At 40.9% G+C, this 21,726-nt stretch overlaps 1 protein-coding gene across 4 annotated transcripts in view; it reads left to right on the forward strand.

Moving 5' to 3' along the window:
* Positions 1-12,119: 12,119 nt before the first annotated feature.
* sorcs2 (sortilin-related VPS10 domain containing receptor 2) overlaps positions 12,120-21,726 on the forward strand; it is a 292,041-nt gene continuing 282,434 nt past the window's right edge. For all 4 annotated transcript variants that reach the window (XM_029526352.1, XM_029526354.1, XM_029526353.1 and 1 more), the window contains exon 1: positions 12,120-12,522. In XM_029526352.1, coding sequence (XP_029382212.1) covers positions 12,157-12,522 — 366 coding nt within the window. In that variant the 5' untranslated portion in view covers positions 12,120-12,156. The remainder of the gene's footprint in view (positions 12,523-21,726) is intronic.

The following is a 21,726-nucleotide window of genomic DNA, read 5'->3' on the forward strand; positions in this document are numbered from 1 at the left end:
CTGCTATTCCACTAATCAGCAGTCGGTGGCAGTAGAGGATACCCTATTTTCATTCATCTTTTCCTACCTCTCCATTTCTTGGTTGCGGGGGTTTACATTGAGTGTTCACCCTGGACAGGTCACCAGTCCACACTCGCACACAGACCTACGGACAATTTAGAGTCACCAATCAACCCAAACATACATGTCTTTGGAAGATGGGAGGAAACTGGAGTACCTGGCGGAGACCCACACAATCATAGATCAGATGACGTTAATTGCTTCTCTGTGTTCTCTGTCTAATCCAGGGACTCCTGAATGTACTAAAAGTCTAATGGAAAGTGGGGAAATAGATCATAATGGAATGCCCGATTCAGTCAGTGTGAGGAGCAGTTGTTTTAGTCTCTGGATCACTGTGTGTGAGGTCTGCCACCTTCCAGCAGAAACGTATTCACAGAATCTTTCATTCACTCACCACTTAAGCTCATGATCACTGGTGAGGATTCAAATGTAGACTGACTGGTAAATCAACTGCTTTGGTTCACAGGGCTCAGCTGTCTATTGACCACATGCACAGCGGTCCGGTTCAACACAGCACAACTGCCAGGTCAAATGCTCAGCTTTATCCTTATGCTCATATGGCAGACACATAAAATGGTGGAAAGGAAATTTAGTGCACTGTAGGGCCTTTTGGATACAGCCTTTTACTTTATGCCTGTAGCAAACTTAATTCAAGTGAAGTTTGAGTTTAGCAGCAGACAGAGGATAAAAGTGAAGCCAATAATGCTGACAGTTCTATATCTAAGTAGGATGCTGTCTTCTAAACAGGGACACTCCCAGTAAGAGACAATGCATTCAAAACTCTGTTGTCACTGTCTGGCTGTTGTTACGCACACACACTCTCCAATCTACCATTCATTTCCTGTCTCTATCTCTACCTCTCTTTTAGTGTGCATCTGACAAAGTGGAGCTAATTGATAGGAATGCCATTTCTCAGCTTCCTCTCAGGCCAGTGGCTCCACCTGTTCACATGTCACGGTTGCTGCATCAGTTGGAAAAGAAAAATAAAAGAAAGAGGCAAATTACTCTTTTATTTTGCGGAAACAATAGCGGACAGTTTGGCACTTCCTCATTATCAGGAGGGTTGTTTTACGAATTTAAGAATGAAACTCTCTTGTTTCTCCTTTGATGAGGCGTCAGAGAAGAAATCTAACATCTGTCATTACTCAAAGCCGTAAAAGGCTTTTGATTTCTGCTTAATGGTGAAAGTGACTCGGGTTGCAGCTTAGCTGCAGCTTCTGGCCCCATTGGGTAGAATCTTTAACTGTTTGTTGATTTTCCTCTTAAATTTCATGATGGAAATTGTAGGATCAAGTGCTTCTGGAGTCTGCTTCATACAATAGGTTATTGCTGCTTTAGTCTTCAATTCTCTATTTATTCAGCTATTGGAAGCCATTCCAACTTCATGGTTTAAAGAAGTCCTGGACTAAACCTTTCATGAAATCCATGCTTTCTGAAAAGAAAGTGAAACCATACAACAGTAAAACAGTACTGTAAAACAGGACAACAGTAAAAAAATTAAAATGAAATAAAAAATCGAATTGTTTGGAAGTTTATGTGAAAATTGTCCTACTTCTTATTCAGTATACTAGTTCAGTGAACTTTTTCTTTATGAATTAATGCCTGAGCTCTTTAGTTTCAAGTCTTCTTTAAGACACCATGATTTAATAATAAATTTTTTAAATGATGATCCCATAAGGTATAAACATATGGCAGTTCACAAACCAATGGATGAAATCAGCAGAAACCACCTTTGGAGGAGAAAGTGGGGCTGATGCTGAATCATTGCTAAATCATCATTTACATGTGAATAAGTATTACTGAGTTTTCTAACATTTATTTGTATTTGCTGTGTGTGCCCCCCCCCCCCCTCCCTTATGGTATCTGGCTATTTTAATTTGAGATACAAATACACCCCAGCTCCATCAATATATTGCTCAATATCATTGTAAAATGCTCCCTTTCCTCACAAATTCTAATGTAAGCCTTGGGAACATGATGTTTGTTGGGTGGTTATCTAGGTTAAGGTTATCGTCCTTCGGAGTAGTCATTGAGAGCATTCAGCCTTGGGGATGATGCAGCAGACAGATCTCTCTGTTTGTTTACCAAAGACAGTGCCTCTAACCCTGTGCTATATAAAAGCAGGGAGGAAGGGAGTGGACGGCACACACAAATGAGTGAGGGCCACACAAAAGGGCATAAAGGAAAGTAAACCTTCCATCAAAGCTCATTTGTAAAAGAGGAAAGGTTGAGAACAGGAGGGTGAACACAAATTGTTTGAAAGTAATTTTTTCTCCACAATCTACAAGAAAACATATTCAAGGTCATTCAATTATTCATGTTCAGGGATGCTCTTTAAGCCCTTTCATTTCTCATCCGACAACACTAACAAGACCCTCACTGAATTACCAAGAGGATGTTTGTTTACATGGATCAGATTCGGAGAGGGGTAGAGCTCGCTTGGGCTGCATGATTGCTGTAGTTTTCAACAGGCAGGGTGTGTAGACTGCCAGCAGGGGGCATTAAAAGACATGAACCTCTATCATCACCCCTGGGAAGAAGGGGAACGGGGTCCACTGTACACAGCCACTTGAAATATGATGACATCACCATATCCCCTCTTTCTTCCTCAGCTATTTGGCTGATACATGGCAGGAGGAATACACGCAATAGTGTGGAGCCTGAGGGGAGGCTTTCTAATGTTAGTGCCATCCACAGGACAGCAAGCAACAAGAAGCACTTTCATTCATCATTTTCGTCTTCCCCCTGAGAGGCCTGCAGCATCACACACAGACATCCAAACAGATTGAAACAGAGAGAGATAGCAGAGTGAGACCCTGTCAACACCAATACCACAACAACACATCACTTTTTGTAAGGGGAGGGGTGAAATGCGATATAGACAATGAAATGATTTTCTCTCAGTATATCTTTATTGAATGTTGTTTCTGTTGACTTGATATAAAGTACGCTGCAATAGATATAAACATTTTATTTTGAATTCAAGTAAACAAGAAGCACAATTGCAGGAACACTCAACAATACTCCCATGCAACAACTCACATTCTATACATGCTCATCAGCACTGATTTTATGTAAAAGTGGATATACTCTCTGGGTCCAAGCTGAAGAACTTCAAACCTTGTTTTGAAAGCAATGATGAAAGATTGTTTTCAAATCAGATGCAGATGTTGTTTTGCTACTGCTTTTTCAATGATTCTTAGAAATGAAGGGAATGTTTGTTATGGGTCTATAATAGCCAACACATCTGGATCAAGATTTGGCTTTTTAAGTTGTGGTTTGATGACTGCGGTCTTAAGAGTTTGAGGTACATAACCCAAAGATAACATCAAATTAATCAGGTCTAGGATGAATGACTCAATTAAATTAAAAATCTCTTTAAAGAGGCTAGTTGGTACTAGGTCTAATAGACAGGTTGATGGTTTAGATGATGAAACTGTAGAAGCTAGCTGTGAGCGATTCGGAGATGAGAATGACTCCAGATGTGCAATAGGCATTGCAGTTGATTCAGGGGCAGCTGAATTCAGTAGAAGTTTACTGTCTGATGTAGGAAAGATGATAAATTCTTTCTCTGATGGCAATGGTCAGTCAGAACAGAATTTTGAGGGAGAATGCTTAACTTGTAGATTTCCATGCACTATGTTAGATCAAGGATATGATTAAAGCAGTGAGTTGGTTCATTCACATGCTGTGAAAAGCCAATTGAGTCTAGTAAGGAAAGAAACACAGAAATAAGGCTGTCACTTCCTACATCTACATGGATATTGAAATCTCCCACGTCCCAGATGGACGGTGTAGATTTTGAAGTCTATGTGAAAATGGCCTTACTTCTCACTTGATTTATTTGCTCAGTAAACACGTTCCTACTGGGTTTGTGGTCTCCAGTTTCAAGTCTTATAAAGTATGAGGATGTGCTAGGGTGTGGCTACTGTGTGACTGACAGATTGTACGTCATGATTAGGACTGAGGAAAGAGCAGGTCAGCTCCAGCCCTCATTCCGCCTCAGCTCCACCTTGTCCTCCATATATGGACTTTGTCTAGCTTCAGTTGTATTTTCTCACTGCATAACATAGGTGGCATGTCTCCTTCTGACTTCTATTTCTTCTGACTCTAGCTGGAGACCTTGGAATAACCTGTGGGAGTTTTAATCTACATGCTACATTTCTAAAGATGACTGAAGTGTGCTGTCATTTTCCCTTCATCCCCCTTTCCTCTGCACTCCGCTGACGCATTACCTTTTTCCCTCTCCACACCTACCCATCCCATCCCCCCATCCTCCCTTGGAAACAATTGAGACACATGCCTTGCATGATAAACAAATCTGTCACAATTTGTGTGGTTACAGCAGGGTGTGTTTCGGTTGCCTAACTCGAGTCCAGGGTGGTAGTGGTGGTGGAGGCACTGGGAGGCCCAGATATTTAGCTGTGTTGAAAACGAAACCCCAAAGGGAGGCTTTGTTTGACTGAGTGGGAGTTATGGGCGGGGAAGCTGCTGGAAAGTGAACTCACTCTCTGGGGAAATTTAGAAAATGAATGCGTATTGGGAGAATTCTTAAAGCATAAATTTCCATCAAGTACTGGCAGAATAGAATTGGTCCGATGTGTTTATTGCTGCAGTAAAGAGGGTTTAAGGATGTTAAAAGTTAATGAGCTGAAGTCTTTTAAAACGTTGGAGAATGCTTTTATGACAGTATGACCAGAGTTTTTGTTGTCATTTTTCTGTCATAGTCAAAATGCTGTGACTTGCAGTAATTGAGAGTGTCCCCTTTCCTGCGCTTCCTCAATCCCTGTCGAGGAAGCATAACCCTGCACTGTGAATGTGACCCTGGATGCGGTGTGGTGCATTAACTTTGGGGGAAAGGGGAGAAGGATGGGGGCAAGTCAGAGGGCTACAGCACACTGCTGTCCTGCAGCCTTTCCTGACATAGTGAGCCCTGAACCCGCCCCGGACTGTCCCCTAAGGTGTGGTGCATTTAAATCTTATGACTGATGTATGTTGTGCACCTAAATGTGTTTGTGAGGAATCATATCAAGTTTGTGGTGATTGAAGACAGATATTGGTGCAATTTAAGAGGCCAGGCAAGTAAGGGCCCTATCCCCAGCCAGAGGGGACCTGGTCCAGGGGCCACAAGTGGGGCTGGGACCCCAGGGAATCAAACAGAACCCCACCCAAGACTTAACCCCCCACCGCAGCGCAGTCACTGGGTGACGTCCACCACAAACCAACACAGACCAGCGTCAAAGATCAGATGCACAGAGACCCCACCCACTGCAAGCCCCCCCGGGCTAATTATGCCAGAGACACAGGAAATTGTTCAAAACCCAGTAAGGAGGAATTCCCGACTCCACGGACACAGCATGATGGCATCAAACCAGGTGATATCTCCAGGGAGTTGACCCCAGGGCACCAGGCTGTAGCCCACCTGCAGGGACCAGTTGGCCCCCAGCCAGTTTTTTCATAATAATAAATCCTAATCAATCCAGCCATTATTTACACTGCTAATAAACTTGGATACAAGTTAAATATATCTTAACATGTTCTGAATGAGTAAGTGTTTTCATTAACATACACTATAATAAAAAGATGCTTGAACTGATGCATTCAAGTTTGGTGCAGACTTTACACAGAGATAGAAACAGGAAATCCTCTAGCTCCAAACTTGTTTGTTCATGCACTCACAGTAGCAGGGGACATGAAAGAAGTGTGAGAGCCTTGTTTCTCTCTGTTGGGGTATCTCTCAAGCAGCAAAGGTGAGTTATCAACCTTGCAGTTTTTAATCTGTGATGAGAGAGCATGACCAAAGGGGTGCAAGGACACTAAATAAAGGGGGTGAGAGGAGCGAACAGTGCCTGCATGGCCCTCAATAGATGGTCACACCATTTAGACCACGCTAGAAGGGATAAGCAAGGCGAGCTTTGGTGTCTGTGCATGCGTTTGCAGATGTGTGTCAAATGCGTTAAAGTTCCTGAACCGAGGCAATTACTCCTTGTGAGTTCAGTAAGATCAGCCATTGGCTGCCTCATTATTGGTTTGGAACAGCCTGTTAGACTGTGTTGTGGTGCACCTTATGCTGTATGGAGGTGGGAGTTAGTGCTTCACAACAGGGCCCGGAAATTATTACAGCCAATAAAAACTGTAAAAAAATATATTTAGAATGTATTTCATTTCCTCTTTAGCATAAACTTCGAATTTTCATAATTCATAGCATAAACTTCATTAGCAATAGCTTTAATTACTAGTATGAACAATTATGTGCTTAATCTCAAAGACAGAAAGAACTATCACTTAAATCAGAGACAGAACAGGCTGATGAAGATGATCAATTTGATGGTCCAAGTGAGTTCTAATGCTGCCATGTTGACCATAACAATATAACATAGTGATAAATGTAAAAGGTCCCATTCAGGTAGATGTCGTTGTTTTCTTTGGTTATCAATCAGGTCTGGATTTTATATTAATACTGTAAAAGTATCAAAGGTTCAGTCCACAGAGAAATGTTCAGAAACTGAGCCTTAAAACCAGTTGTCAAGACAACTGGAAAATTGTGAAAGCAGCCACAGCCCTCAACCAATCAGTCTTCAATACAACCCACTTGGATTTGTCATCCATCCTCCTTCCATGATTTGGTTTCTCTGAGCATTTGCCTAAAATCTATTTTATGTTTTAATTTATATATATTTCTTTTATAACAGAAGAGAGGCCCAAAGATTCCCCAGGTTTACAGTGTTATTAGAATATTTAAACATAAATACTTACATATTATATCACCATCTTTTACTTTATATATTTTTATTTGAGCCAATTTATTAACAAGTTATTAACATAATTTAAGCTGTGATAGTTCAGCTTTAATGACCCAGAAACACCTTCAATCTCAAAAAAGTATCGGAGGTGTAGCGTTTTTTAACATATGGTAGCATGTGTGAATGGAGTCAAAAATAGTTTCATCCTATGTATTCAAAACCACCATTATTCATGTGTGATACAATATGAGAATTATATTGTTAACTTCAGTATGGAACGCTGCCAAATCTGAAACAAATTGGAGAGTAAGACTCCACAGCATGGCCTCTTAGCAAAATAAATGCTGTAAATATTTTAGGGCCCTCACTGATGGGTGCCTTTGACATTGCTCAGTTGGTGCGTGTGTAAAACAGGTCTTGGATCATCTGAGGGTAGAGACAGCTCTGGGGGAAGTGAGCCTTGGACTGCAGGAGTCCAGCTTGTTAGCATGCTGCTGGGTGGCTGCTGAACATAGCTTTGTTGCTCATGAAATTTAATTGGATGTGATGAAGATGAATGTGCATTCGTTTTCCAGTGCTGTAAGAAGAATCACTGAAGACCTCGACTCTCAGCAGCTTCCAGGGGCTGTGTGCGGCCTCTGTACTGGAAATTTGTAACAGCATTGACTTAATGTTGATCGATCACCTGATTGCTCAGCTGATTGATTCTGGTTCATTTATTAATTCACATCTTGCAGTGTACTAACAGAACTGTATCATCTGTAGCAAACTGTTAGATGCTGCTGGCTTCATGATAATTTACTACAGATTTTTCTCACTCTAATTACATGTTTCACTGTCATTACAAGGATTTCCCTGTGCGCGCTGTGGGCAACATGTATCTCTAGCATGTTGTGCAACATAGACACTGTATCATTCTTTACAAAATCATGTAGGAATCAGGATGATTTAATTATGATGATTAGAGGAACAATACATGACAGGACAACTAGCATTTATCTTGTCCCACACACCACGAATGATGCTGCCGGTTGCTGTTCTCATAGGAACCAAGCAAACATGCAGCACTAAGAATGATAGGGGGGTTACCCAAACAAGTGTGAAGATCCATGAGTAAAACATCTAAATGCGCTTACATGTTAAATTTAATTAAAACAGCTTAAAAGGCCCATCTTGTATTGTGCAAGTTTTCCACTTTTGGTCATTAATTAGGTATAGTTGTTTATTAATGCAGTGCAAGCTTCTCATGCCACAGACTTCTGGAACTTGGTGATGTCACAACAAAGCAGCCACGCCCCAAAATACAGTCAACCAGTACCCATCATCCAGTCCTCCATGATATGGTTTCTCTGGGGGGTTTTATAGCCAACCAAATACGTTCAGAAAAGAGAAGCAGTGATTTTCTTTCTATTCAGCAGTTATTGTTCAAAAAATTTTTCTTCTCACAAAAGGTTCATTCCCCTGAAAAACATTTTCTTCTTCTTGCACCTGATGTTTTCTCTAGATATTTTTATTCTTTTGCAAATGTCATGTCACAGATGTTTGTTTCTCTGTTTTCTCAAAAATGTTTTATGTTCACCTTGTTTTGCTCACCTCAAAATATATAGGATTCCTCCCAACAGATTTGTTCCTTTCCCAAAGTTTTCCCATCTCAGTGTAAAAGTTTTATGCTCTTTTGGAAAAACTTTTTTTTCTGTCAAAAGCTTTTCCACTTGCTTTCAAGGTTTTTTTCCCTATGAAAATACTTGCTTGTGTACTTTCAGTCACAAAAACATAATATGAAAACAAGCCATTAAGATCAGCTGCATATATAGAACATCTGCAAACATTTGCTATATTTTGCAGACTGTCTATAAGTCTATAAATTATATTGTCTATAAAAGTGGATATAGTGTATATAGTCTCTAGAGTCTGTAAAGTGAAGCGAGTACTGAAGATCCTTAAACCTGCATTCTGTCTGAGGACCATCAAGGGAGACTTAAGTTGTTGTAAAAATAATTCATATTATATTGAAACCAGTGGGAAAATTTCTCACTTAATTTATTAGCAATCTCTTCCTGATGAGTTTATGGCCTCTCCATTTCTCTAATTTCGAGTCTTCTGCAATGCAACATGATTGGAGTTTGAGTTTATTTTTTTAAATGATGGTCCCATTAAGAGAAAAATTGTTTCTCATTTCATGGTTGCGACTGTAGAAAGTAATATTTTTCAACTCAACTATTTCTTTCAAGCTTTCTCCTGTTTTGCCTGAAGGTTGCCTCTTGTCGTCATCCTCCCTTCCACATGACAGCTGAGCTTCAGGTTGAAATTTGACCTCTTCTGAATACATTTAAACTTTGTGTCAAAGTGACTACTCAGTATATTAATCTATCAGTTGTATCCATGTAGATGAAGTGTTCATATCATTGACTGAATTAGTCAACATTTGTACTACTTCATTTATAGTATTCATGAGCAAATAAATATTTTTCACTCTTCTGAACTTTGTCAACAAGACAAAACAATTCAAGAGTGGTGTTAGGATAAAACTGAGTCAAAACCAGGTTTGAGGACTTTCAAGGTCTATGATGAGAAATGAAAAGTTGCAAACAAAATCTGTATGATATTGTGAATATATAGAGAAAATGTATTTTTATGCCCCACCGTCCTCTTCTTCTCTCCCTCTTTGGAACACTGATGCACCTTCTGCCCTCACAGCCATCAAATATTCAAACTGACTCTGCTCCTGTTCTGCCTCTTTGGACACCCAAGAGTGCTGATCTGAAACTAGCTGAGCAAACAACACCACTCAGTCCATTTATTCCAAATGAACAGCAACAGCAGAAGGACTTGGGCAATAAATAATTTACAAAAATCCCCTTTTCAACACTGACACTACTCATGGGTCACAAAGGCCAGGAGTCTGTCTTTAAAGGCAGTGTCTGCTGAAATAATCATGTGTGCATGTTCCTGTGTCTCCAATACCTGGGTCTGGCAGCCTCTTTTTGCATTCGTTATACGTGATGGAAATAAAAATAAATAAATAAATAAAATCAACCTTGGCTTTCAATCCAACATCTCAGTGTGCGTCAGCAGTAATGGTTGTTCAGGCGAGATAGAAACAGCTCAGTTGTCATAATTTATGACAGTATTGTGGTATTTTAATGTCCAAAAGAAAATGTATGTGGAGTTTTTAAGTGCCAAAAACTACTTCAATGCAGTTTTTATTGTTTCTCATGCTCCAACAAGGGCCAGTCAGAGGAGAGGCTTTGAAAACAAAGAGAAACAAAGGAGGCTCCAAAGCTGAGAGGAGCTGTGTTGTGTTGGTGATACCCATTTGTTGGTTAAGCAACTTCTTTCATGCTACATATATAAATTTGTTCAAATGTTTATTTGAGAAAACGGGGATATTTTGAAACACAGTTGGTGCATCTAACGTTAACTAAAAGGTTAAAAAATAGTTTCATTTCAGTTTACATTCATCCATTCTCCACACTGCTTATCCGAATAAGTTTGTGGGGGCCAATCTCATCTGACATTGGGTGAGGGCAGGAGTTGTTATTGTTTAGTTGCACATCATTGGGAATTTTTTTAGTAAAAGCTTTTTGTAGGCTTGAAATTTCATGTTAATTCTTCCCCACAGCACATTATACTCGGCTACTCACGACTGAAAACCCTGGCTGTAAAGGAGGAGGTTCAAATTAACAAAACTATCATGGGCATCAGGTCATGATGGATGAGAAGGAAAACACTGTATCCTTGACACAGGCTTACTTTAAAGTTTAACACCTCTTACCAGAAGAATAATAGTCAACAGTGAAAGAAAGAATGAATCTAAGGGAACTCTGAATAACCTTGTGGTAACCAGGTGAATGCAATGATACAAATGGGGAGTGGTCAGCATGAAAACACGAGTCAATTGGTGATTAAGAGACAGGCCGTCAGATGGATGAATCGAGAATGAGGGAAGGAAAAAAAGGGGATGGAAATTTTACGACATCCTGCAAAGCAGGTCGATCATGTCAGTAACAAACAAGACTTCCTCTGTGTGCTTCTCCTGAAAATCAGCAAGAGAATAATTTCAGCAGCGGAACAGAAAGATCGTTGTTAAGATTTTGTGGCTATGGCTTAACATGAACCTTCGGAGAGGATCATTCCTGAATGACCCGAAGATGCACCTGACCCAAGCAATCATGGGTTAATCCAGCCTCTGCCTATAATTGGATTGGAGGACATACACAGAAGACAGCTATTACTTGGGATCAAATTGTGAACTACGACCTCTCAGCCAGATGGCTTCCAAACCACAGGCTGTGAAGAAGATGAGAAGACTGACAAAACGCAAATGTGGTTTGACGGTCCTTTGAAGTTCGTATGGTTTAAAATGACTAAAGTGAAAACAAATCAGGAGAAGAATGAAAGAACAAGGCCTCCTAACCAACTCACTGATGACCTACCGGAGTAAGAAATAATGGGATGCCTCAGCGTCAGCCTCTGGTTACATCTGCTCACGGAAATGAGCGGACATACTCTGTGTGGGCCAGATTTGGACAACAGGCCAGCCAGATGAAACACAAGGACCTGAGACCTGATGTAGCTTTCCATTTCGGTCAATTAATCACTGCCAGAGTTGTGCGCTTACTGGACTTAAATGCAGCTCTTTTGACCTAGCACCAGACACAACAACTTCAAACTTTACCTCACACTGTTACAAACACTATGACAAAAAATATATCATGTAAATTTAAAGGTTTTTGCACAGTATGAAACCATAGTGGCCTGGAACAGCCTGCACAGTTACGGTATGTATGTCCCCAGGGGTGCCGGATAGAGTGAATGAATAGACAATAAACAAATAAAATAAAGCCATCAGAATATTGTGAAAAAATGACAAACATGGCCCTGGTTGTTGTTTATGAAGCTCTAAAATATATTTATTTAAGACAGAGTGAAGCAGCTGACTGGGATAATGACGCTGCCATTGAACAGCTCTTTCTACCGTCCATGCTTGACTGTCCCGTCCAACCGTCCCATGGACAGATATTAAGGCTCAGACTCACTTGAAAAGGTTCACAAACACGTCACATGTGAAAGGTGAACTGCCGTCCTGGGTGACACGGCGTTGCACCTGGTGGACAGCAGATGGCACCGCTGTGCCGCCCGGTGGATCCCGCTTGGCACGGAGAAGCGTCCACGTTGTTCCCACTGTCTGCCTTCACTCCAGTTCCCCTCCCTCCCTCCCTCCCTCCCTCTCTCCCTCCCTCTCTCTCTCTCTCTCTCTCTCTCTCTTACAGTGTACACCTATCTATCTTCCACAAGCATCAACAGTCTCACAATCAGTCTCCGCGAAACGAGCGCTCCTACAGCGCAAAGCATGGCACCTCTGCGCCTCAAAGCACCAGCGTTCGCCGCCGGGCACCTCTGCGTTTTCCTGCTGATCGCCTCGGCCTGGATGGCACTGCCGGGACCCGTGCACTGTGACAGCGTGGCTTTAACCCGCCGCGGCGGGATGGACCGTATGTTTGACAGTGACGGCGGAGACAGAGGTTCCCCGCCGGGCTCGCAGAGGGGCGGTGACGAGGACTCGGCCGCAGCCGCCGCCGCCTTCGAGAGCTCAACCCGCTTGAGGAGAGCACTGCCCGGGGAAAAACAAATGTCCTTGCTTAGCAACTCGTTCGTGCTCAAAGGGGATGCGACCCACAACCAGGCGATGGTCCACTGGACAGGAGAGAACAGCAGCGTGAGTAGCCTCTCCCCCCTCATCCTCTCGTCCCGGCACGATCTGCTGGTTCGTGCACCATCCCGTCCACCCCCGCCCCCCCTCTTTGTCACCTTCCTCCATCCATCACCCCAGTCACAGCACACATCACTACAAGTTATTGTTCTCGCAGAAGGCTCGCGTACGCGCCGCGTAGCTACGCGGCTCTCTGAGAGCTGAGCGGGAGGCATCGCGGGGCTTTTACGCGTCCAGGTAGCTCACCTGCTCTGGACGCACGGTGGATTTTATTAGGGTTTGTTGAAACGGCAGGGCTTTGGAGGGTTTTCTTAATCGGATCCAGCACGAAAAGACTTGATCACGGTGTCTCCTACGACTCAGACATCACACAGTGCTCAGGGTCACACTACCTTATCTGTTTACATTGAGCTGCACACTGTCCGATAATATCTTATTATATTATATCAACCACAGCTAACTCGATTATGTGTGCAATTACCGACCCCTTTGGGAAGCACAACAATAAACATGAAGTCATGCAGGATAACAAGAGGAGTCCATGTGAGTGCACAGAGCCCTACACAGCTAAGCTCGCTGCTTGACTTAGTAACATGAAACATTACTAAATAGTTAATGGAGCTTTATACCCATGAATTTTGCAGTGTCTTGTTTATTTGCAGTTTGAAATGGGATCTGGATCCTATGAAAATAGATTTTGTTGCCTATTTTTAGTGTCAGTTTTGTGCCTGAAGAGTGACACGAAAACAGATTTCAGTCAGATGTAGAGATATCATGCTGAATAATCCTGAACCGTGAACTGAGGAGATAAAAGCTGTAACATAATACATCCCAATGTAAGAACATTTTGGGGGATTTTAAGGTCACTGTACAAGCATTGTGCTGATTTCCTTCAGTCCAGCTTCTTCTGTGTAAACAAGAGCAGTCTTTGTGATGGATATTGACAGATGCCTGGGGGATTTGAGCGGTGGTGGTGTCTGGCGGGGACATCGCTTGCAATCAGAGCCTTTTTGTCAGTCTAACGTGTTGCTGTTTTACTGGATGCTTCAGGCAGCTTATAGGAAAAAAAAAAATCAGAAAGTAAAGGTCCTACATTTTCTTCTACCAAAGCCAGATACCTTTTTGGATCTGCCCCAAACTGTATACACTCACAGATTTTTCAGATCAATATTATCTTCTGAGAAATGGATGAAACACACCCAGAGGTGGTTGGTAATTCCTGGATCTGGGTTTAATGCGTTGTTCTTTGCCCCAACATCCATCCCGACAGCCAGGACAGGCTGCAAATTGGTTCAGTACTTTTTTGCTCAGAAACAAATCATAAAACAGATATGGGTGAAGACTTAATGTCCTTGTGGGATGCAATCACATGAAAGCATCTGGCCATGAATAACTCAGCAGACTTTTGTTACTTAACCCAACCCTAGTAAATAATGTGAATAGCAGCATTTGCTGAAAAAAGTGGGACATGAGAGTCTTAAACCCAGTTGTGATGTCATAATGTATGAAGTATCTGGACACTGCTGGTGGTCAGAGGGGAATGCTGGGTATCTGGACATGATGCAGAGTGGGCTCGACCTGTCATTGGGTTTTCAAGGCTGGATGCGGTTGTGGTTTGCTGTTATTGTGGCAAAATCTGGCTGAAAACATTTGAAGTCAGCTTATTTTAATAGGACGCATGAGAAAAAGAGAGAGCGAGAGGGAGAAGAGCGAGAACAGTAAATAAATGAGGCATAAAGAGTTTCCCTGATTGAATTCAGGCTTTGCTTCATAGCAAGCATGTTACGATTTACATCAGCTAATAAGATTAACCAATGGGACTGGCGGTCTAGTGAGCAGTAGTGCAATTACACAGATACATTTTTAAACAATTAAAGTAATATTAAATCACACTACTTTGTGTGGATATTCAGAATTAATCACGAACTTATTTTTTTTTATTAGTATTAGTGTTAGTATTGCTATTAGTATTTAATATAATTTATGGTGATATTTTGCCACAATGAAAGAGTGAAATAAGAGAGATATATAGTCAGGTTACATTAAGAGGAATTTTTAGATATTTTTAGGAATTCCTACTCTGAAACAAGGATTTTATGAATGATCCTTCAAAGGACCGTCAAAAAGAAGCTGTTGGTCCAGTGACCAGTAGCACAGCATTTTGGATTAGACCATGTGTCTAATTGCTGATTCGAACCACAGGTCTCATTTCCAGATACGACAAGGCTGCTCACATCCTCTAAATAACATACGGCACCTATCAGGTGCGAGCAAGGTGTTTCTAAGTACTTGTGTACAAGTCAGGTTAGCTTTTTGTGTGTCCCTGTAAGTTTAGACAAACACTCAAGGGAGCAATCCTCCATGCTGATGACAGCTTCTGCCTTTTCTGACTCTGAAGCAACAAAATTTTTTGTGTGTGTGGAGGGTGTGACGTTGCTGTTCAAACATCTTTTCTGTGAAAATGCAGGCAATCGATGTCTGTGTCTCAGTGCCCCCAGTTCCATGCAGGTAATTTAGGTCCTCAGCCTACAACTCAAGTGCTGTGGAGCTCTTCGTTTGTCAGACATCCAGAGTGGGACAGTTCTTCACAACAATGCACAACTGAAGATATCGGAATGTCAAGTCATTGCTTAATACCATTCTGTGCCTTAGCCCCATGCAGTCCATACTGTATTATGTGTGATTATGAATTCACACAGCTTCTTTTCACCACCTAAACCTCAAAACTAGCTTTTAGAAATTCCTTAACTTTGTGATGTGACAACCATGCAATCACAGACTTCAACCATGGCCCAGGGCTCCGAGAACAGCCCACCAAGCCCCCTCCACTCATTAGAAAAAGACACTCAAAGAAGTTGTTTTTGGTTCATAAAAGCACAAATATGTCTGCTTACAGATATTAAAACAAAACATCAAAAGTGTAAAAACATGGGACCTTTAAGACAAATGAACAGAAATAAAATTATGAGGGACTTTACATTTGCATTTTTATACACCTGTGTGCAATAAGCAACAGCAAACAGCAGTTAGATGGACAGGAGGATTAAATAGAGGCAGTCACAACTGTAACTGTCCTTTATCTCAGCTGAAGGCATTGGCACAAGTTAATCTACATTAGCATACATTAGCAGTGCGTAGCCTATCGGCATTGACAATGACTCTGAAAGTAATGAGCTTCTCCCTCTCACTTTGTCTGTGCTAACAGTAAGAGTGAGTGAGAGGGTGAGGGTTACCTGGAGGGCTACAGCAATGTCTCCAGCTGTTGGCACGATGACAGCAGCCTTCTCTGGGGCTACAGCAGTATGTCTTTAAACGTTCGGATTCCTTTTCAGAGTGAGGTTCCATCTAGTTGGCACCTTTTGCACATTTGTTTTTTTTTTTTTTTTTCAACTTGCTGTTGTGGTCATGCAATTCGGTGGTTTGTGCATTGACCCCTTTTTCTCTGATCTAGAAAGTGCACTGTCAAATGTTCCACTTATTGTTGAGTGTGCTCCTTTTTTTTGTTTATTCTCAGTAATAAACAAAAATTATGTGCTATGGCCATAAGATGCTGATGATGCCTCTCCATTGTTATGTCAGTCAAAGCATCTGAATGCATTTTCAGCTGTCTATATACTGTAACAGGCTGAGCTTTGTCTTTGTCTGAATTTTCCCTGGTACAGTCCAGTAGGTACTGTGACGGGTGGAATAATACATATCCTCGATGCTGAGCCAGATCCAGCAGTGCAGTGACATTTAATTAGATCACATTTTCATATTCTGACATTTGGGAGCTTTTATGTTATATTATCAAATCAGATTTATTTACATAGTGCCAAATTATAACAAAGTTACATCACGGCACTACATGTAGAGCAGGTCTAGACCAAACTCTTATTATTTAAAAAGACCCAACAGATCCCCCGATGAGCAAGGAAAAACTTCCTTTAAGAGGCGAAGAGGTGAAGAGGCAACCATCTGCCTCGACCGGTTGACTAGAGAGAGATCTAGTGAGATGGAGAGAGAGAGAAAGACACACTCACAGAGGGTGGATGGAGTTCATGAAGATATGGGAGCAGTAGGCATTGCAGGAACATGGGGTAGTGATGATTCACCACCTGCAGGATGAGGACAGGGAGGGAGAGGAGAGGAACTGGTTGAGACAGAGACTTTGGCAGAACATGGTTAGTAAATACAGTACACATGCTTAGAACTGGGAGAAACAGGGATTTCGGAGAAGCATGGTTATTGATTGATATGTTGGTGTATGCAGGGGGGAAGCAGAGAGAGAGAGAGAGAGGTGCTCAGTCCTTCCCGCAGCAGCTTAGGCTTATAGCAGCATAGCTAAAGACTAAATGAACTTTAACTTTTTAACTATAAGCTCTGTCATACAGAAAGGTTTTAAGCCAGCTATTGAAAATTGCTAAAGAGTCTGCCCATAAGACCGTTACTGGAAGGTGGTTCCATAGAAGAAGAGCCTGATAACTGAAAGATCTGCCTCCTGATTTACTTTGAGACTCCAGGAACCACAAATAAACTTCCATCTAGAGAGCAGAGTGGTCTACTGAGACAGTAAGGAACTGTGAGCTCTCTGAGATATGATGGAGCTTGACCATATATGTTAACAGAAGGATTTTAAATTCTATTCTGAATTTTGCCGGCAGCCAATGAAGAGAAGCTAAAACAAGAGAGATGCGATCTCTTTTCCTAGTTCCTGTTAATATTCATGCAGCAGCATTTTGAATCAACTGAAGGCCTTTTAGAGATTTGTTGGACATCCAGGTAGGAATGAGCTACAGTAGTCCAGCCTATAAGTAACAAATTCATGGACTAGTTTTTCTGCATCTTCTTGAGAGAGGATGTTTCTGGTTTTCCTGATTTTTCACAGGTGGAAGAAAGCTGCCCTACTGACTTGTTTTAAGTGAGGGACAAAAAACATGTCCTGGTCAAAAGTTATTCCAAGCTTTCTTACAGTGGAGCTGGAAGCCAAAGTAATGCCATTCAGACTGATTAGACGATCAGATAGGGTTTCTCTGAAGTGCTTAGGGCCAAGTACAATAACTTCAGTTTTGTCTTCTTTAGAAGTGGAGAATAATGGGTCATCCAGACTTTTATGTCTTCAAAACATGTCTGCAGTCTGACTAGCTGACTTACTTCATTGTCTTCTACAGCTGAGTGTCATCTGCGCAGCATTGAAAATTGATGCTGTGTGTTATTATAGTATAATGTTATAAAACTGTTTATAACTGACAGTTGCAGTCGCTGCAACAGAGTATTTTATTATGCTTTCTCATATGTCACATTAATATCATCCTAACACCAGCGGTACAAAGAGTAGAAGAAGAAACCCAGAGTCCTCCTGCAGGGGGGCACAGAGCTGTTCAGCTATAGCTAACTGGCTCCTCTGGGTGAACAGTTTGTTTTAATGAGTGTGTTGGATCAATGTACCCACCTGCACAAGGATGTTTGTAATTTACTATGTATTTGTATTTTGCAGATAAATGAGCTACCTTCTTCAGTTCTACCATGCCATTGTCTATGGAACACATATCTGGATTTGTAGTATGGAACACTGAAATATGATTTCAAGACGAAAGAATATTAGATATAAACAGTACCAGTATATATTTAGCTGCTAGTCTTACTGTTGTTTATGATGAGGGAGGATCAACCCCAAAATTATATTACTAGTGATTTCACATCCAGATTTCCTCTTTTCTATGTCATGGTCATTTCATGTTTATGTCATGTAGAGCCAAACACGAAACCAACACGTTAACAAAGCGCCTGGTTGATTCACCTGGTGAGTGTCAGCACCTTCTGTATTTAGCTGTCCCCAGCTCTTCCCTCTCACTCTCACTGTTCTTATAGCAATAAAAATGAATAAATGAAGCCAGTTTTTCTTTTGCTTCGAGTGTGAATCAAACCAAAGTCTCAGTATGAATTCTGACTTCTTCAGATCGACTGATAATCCATGTCTGGTCATTAAAATATATTCAAATTTAGTCTATTGGTTGTGCACACCTTATAAATCATGAAACTACTCCCTCCTTTATGAAAAGAAGCTGTTTCTAATCATAAAGAATCAGTACAGATGACTCTGGCCCTGTGCCACTTGGTATCAGACCTCACCATTCCTCTGGGAGAGCTGACATTAGTGATAATTGTATGTGGCCGACCTTAGAGGTAAGTGTGACTGTGGCTGTGAGCTCTCAGCTAATTTGGCCTTCTGTTTCATACAACTCGTGTATTCTGGTCACCACCGTGAGCAAATAAATCGAGTCACTGGAAGTGATCCGGATGATGTTGTTCAGACCTTTATCTACCACTTTGTTAATCAGCCTGCATCCTGTAGATATCCATTTAGCAAGTCCTACCGTTGACTTATTGGCGGTTAGGTGTACATCACTTTCTTTTAATCACTGTCAAATATTACCACGGATGCTGTTTGTATACATATACTACATATGATAAATATTATATTCTCCAGATGTAAAGGATCATGTTTGTTTTGTGCAAACATCACATCATATTTTCTTTTTTGAAAATGTAACCCAAAACGAACCATAACAATTTGCAACATCTACCAAGATTAATATGTGTTTTTTTATATTTACAAATACATTCAGATTTATTTGTAGTTTGCATTTTAGGGTCAAGCAATCCATTTTCTTTGTGTTCCTCTAGAGCTTGATTTTGTCATCTTTTTGTGAACAATTTGTTAGAAATGTCTTAGCATAAAGCAAATGTGAGATTGTATCAGTGAATGTGTAATTTTGACAGCCTTTAAATGTAAAATATGATGCGATAATCACAAGTTTAATTACAAATGAAACGCAGAGGATAAATGTACCTGTCTTGTCAGAATGGATTTTGATTAGACCTCAAGCGTCTTCTAAAACTTAATCTCCACAAAGTCACTTTTGAGGTCAAGGCACCACAATTCAAAGTCTTCAGGGATTTTAGTACTCTGGCATTTAAGACAGGACATATAAGTAATTAAAAAAACTGACTTTTCTAAATGCTCTCTGATCTTTCTTGTGATGAACTTTCCTGTCTTGAGCTCAGCTTTTCTTCTTCTTTTTTTTTTATAGTTGCAGTAAGAGAGTCTTGTGCTCAGGCTCTGCAAGGCCACAAGATCTGCAAGTCTCAGTCAAGTTTGGGCTGCATATGTACTCCAAAAGGTCGAAGAGACCGAGTTCATCCCAGCCTAATAAACACAGACAAATGGTGCCATTCAATTTCCCTAAGGCTGACATTTATGAGATGAGTGTAGAGTAATGGGAGGGAAAAATGAATCGCTGCCACCTCCCTTGTTTCATCCTTTCATTTTTGAGTCTTAGCAGTTCTCAATGTAAGTCACTGAAGAAAGGGTCAACAGTGCAGATGACTTTAACTGTCATATCTGTCTGTATGATGGGTTGTCAGATGTAGTCGAGGCCATCTCAGTATGGCATAGTTTCTTATAATGAGTAAGGCTAATCATTCTTGAGTATGTGCATGTTTGTGCTCTGGCGGACTATATTGCTGTGAAGTGTTTTGACAAGTGGATGGATTGGTAAGGCATAGGAAAAGCAATGATACTTAAAACAACTTCATCTTGTGTACTGTCCTCTGTCTGTATCAACCCATGAGATGAGGCTGTATTTGCCCAAATACACAAAGGGAAATTGTCACATTTCTTTTCCCCTCTGTGCTCATTTAATTCCACTAATAAATCTAAGATATAGAAACATTTTCAAAGTGCCATCAGCCACTTTGTGTTTACAACTGTAAATACGAAAGCTTTCAAGAGCTGCCCATTGAATTTAATTTATGATAGACAGTCTGACAAAAGCCAGTTGTTCATTGATTGGTCCCTCAGGTAAACTGTCATTAGTGTGGATCAAGCACCAAAAATGCAGGTGCTACACTTTTTATTATGCACATTGGTAGTGAAAAGTAATGTTTCCAAACCTATACCCAGCTCTATTGACCTCTGATAACATTACCGAGGTGGATTAACCTTTAGGGAAGCTGGACAGTATCCAGGGGCCCAAGACAGCGGGGCCTCAAGAACCATAGCTGGTTTGGATCTCAGTCTCTTTACTTGTCCTGTGGTGCCTCAGGAACAAATGATGGCATTTTTGTAATGTGTGAAAATCAAATGTTGAGACAAGCTCAGGTAACACGGAGCTTGTCTGAGTCTGTGACCATTCCTTACCTGTCGTAACGACAGCTAACATTAGTGGTTTGCACAGAGAGAAGCTCACTGCAGCTTGTTAAGTTTGCCTAATAGCATTTAGACTCAGAGCCTCAAGGCTGCAGAAAACCAAGATACATGCCAGTGCAACAGTGAAGAAAATGTTGTCTCATTTTCAGTTGTTAAACTTGTCTGTCTGTGAGTGATTGGCTATTTTTCCATTTCAAAAAGAGCTGATGACCAAAATATGCCTTTATTTTGCTTTTTCTGTTTCCTCCCTATGGTTTTCTTCATCTGGGGCCCCATACAAAGGTTCATTCTTAGTTCTTTACTTTCAACAGCATTTCGATTTTGCCTTACATTTGGATGGCCTGTGATGGATTTTACAGAAATTATTGAAATTACTTTTACATTTGAATGTAGCATTTGCACGTTGAATGTTATTGTATATATTAATATGAGTGTGCTATTGATGAAAAATGAAAAAAGTAGAACTGATTAGAACTTGACCTTTGTTTATAAATCAACTATATGAATAATTCCAAACAATTACATTATCATTATCCATTATCATTATCATCATCAAAATCATAACCATAACCGCTTTGACTCTGAGTGTGTACAAATGACATTAATGTTAAGAGTACATGCATTTCATATTTTGTTACTAAAAGAAAAATGTAATAGAAAGAAAGATTCTGTTCACTGACAGATGTCAGCATACATGCATATAGAGTTTGTGCGTCCTGGGAAGAGATATGAAGCTGTATAACATGATACCAGTCGTCAGAATGAAGAGCTTCCTCTATTGAAAGGACTCTCTGTGCCTCTGTCTCTCCGCTTTCTAAGTTGTTGACCAGCCCCAGGGCACTCTTGGTCGTGCTTGTCTTCCTTCTATTTCTAGCTCCTCTTTGGGTGTCACTATCTGTGTGTGTCTCTAATATGTGGATCTGTATGGGCAAGGAAACAGCCCAACATTTAATACAGCTTTGTGTGTATTGATTGTTTCATGGAGAGACAGATTACACATTAGATTTTTGCTCACACCT

The sequence above is a fragment of the Echeneis naucrates genome, chromosome 18, assembly GCF_900963305.1.
Source record: "Echeneis naucrates chromosome 18, fEcheNa1.1, whole genome shotgun sequence".
NCBI lineage: Eukaryota > Metazoa > Chordata > Actinopteri > Carangiformes > Echeneidae > Echeneis > Echeneis naucrates.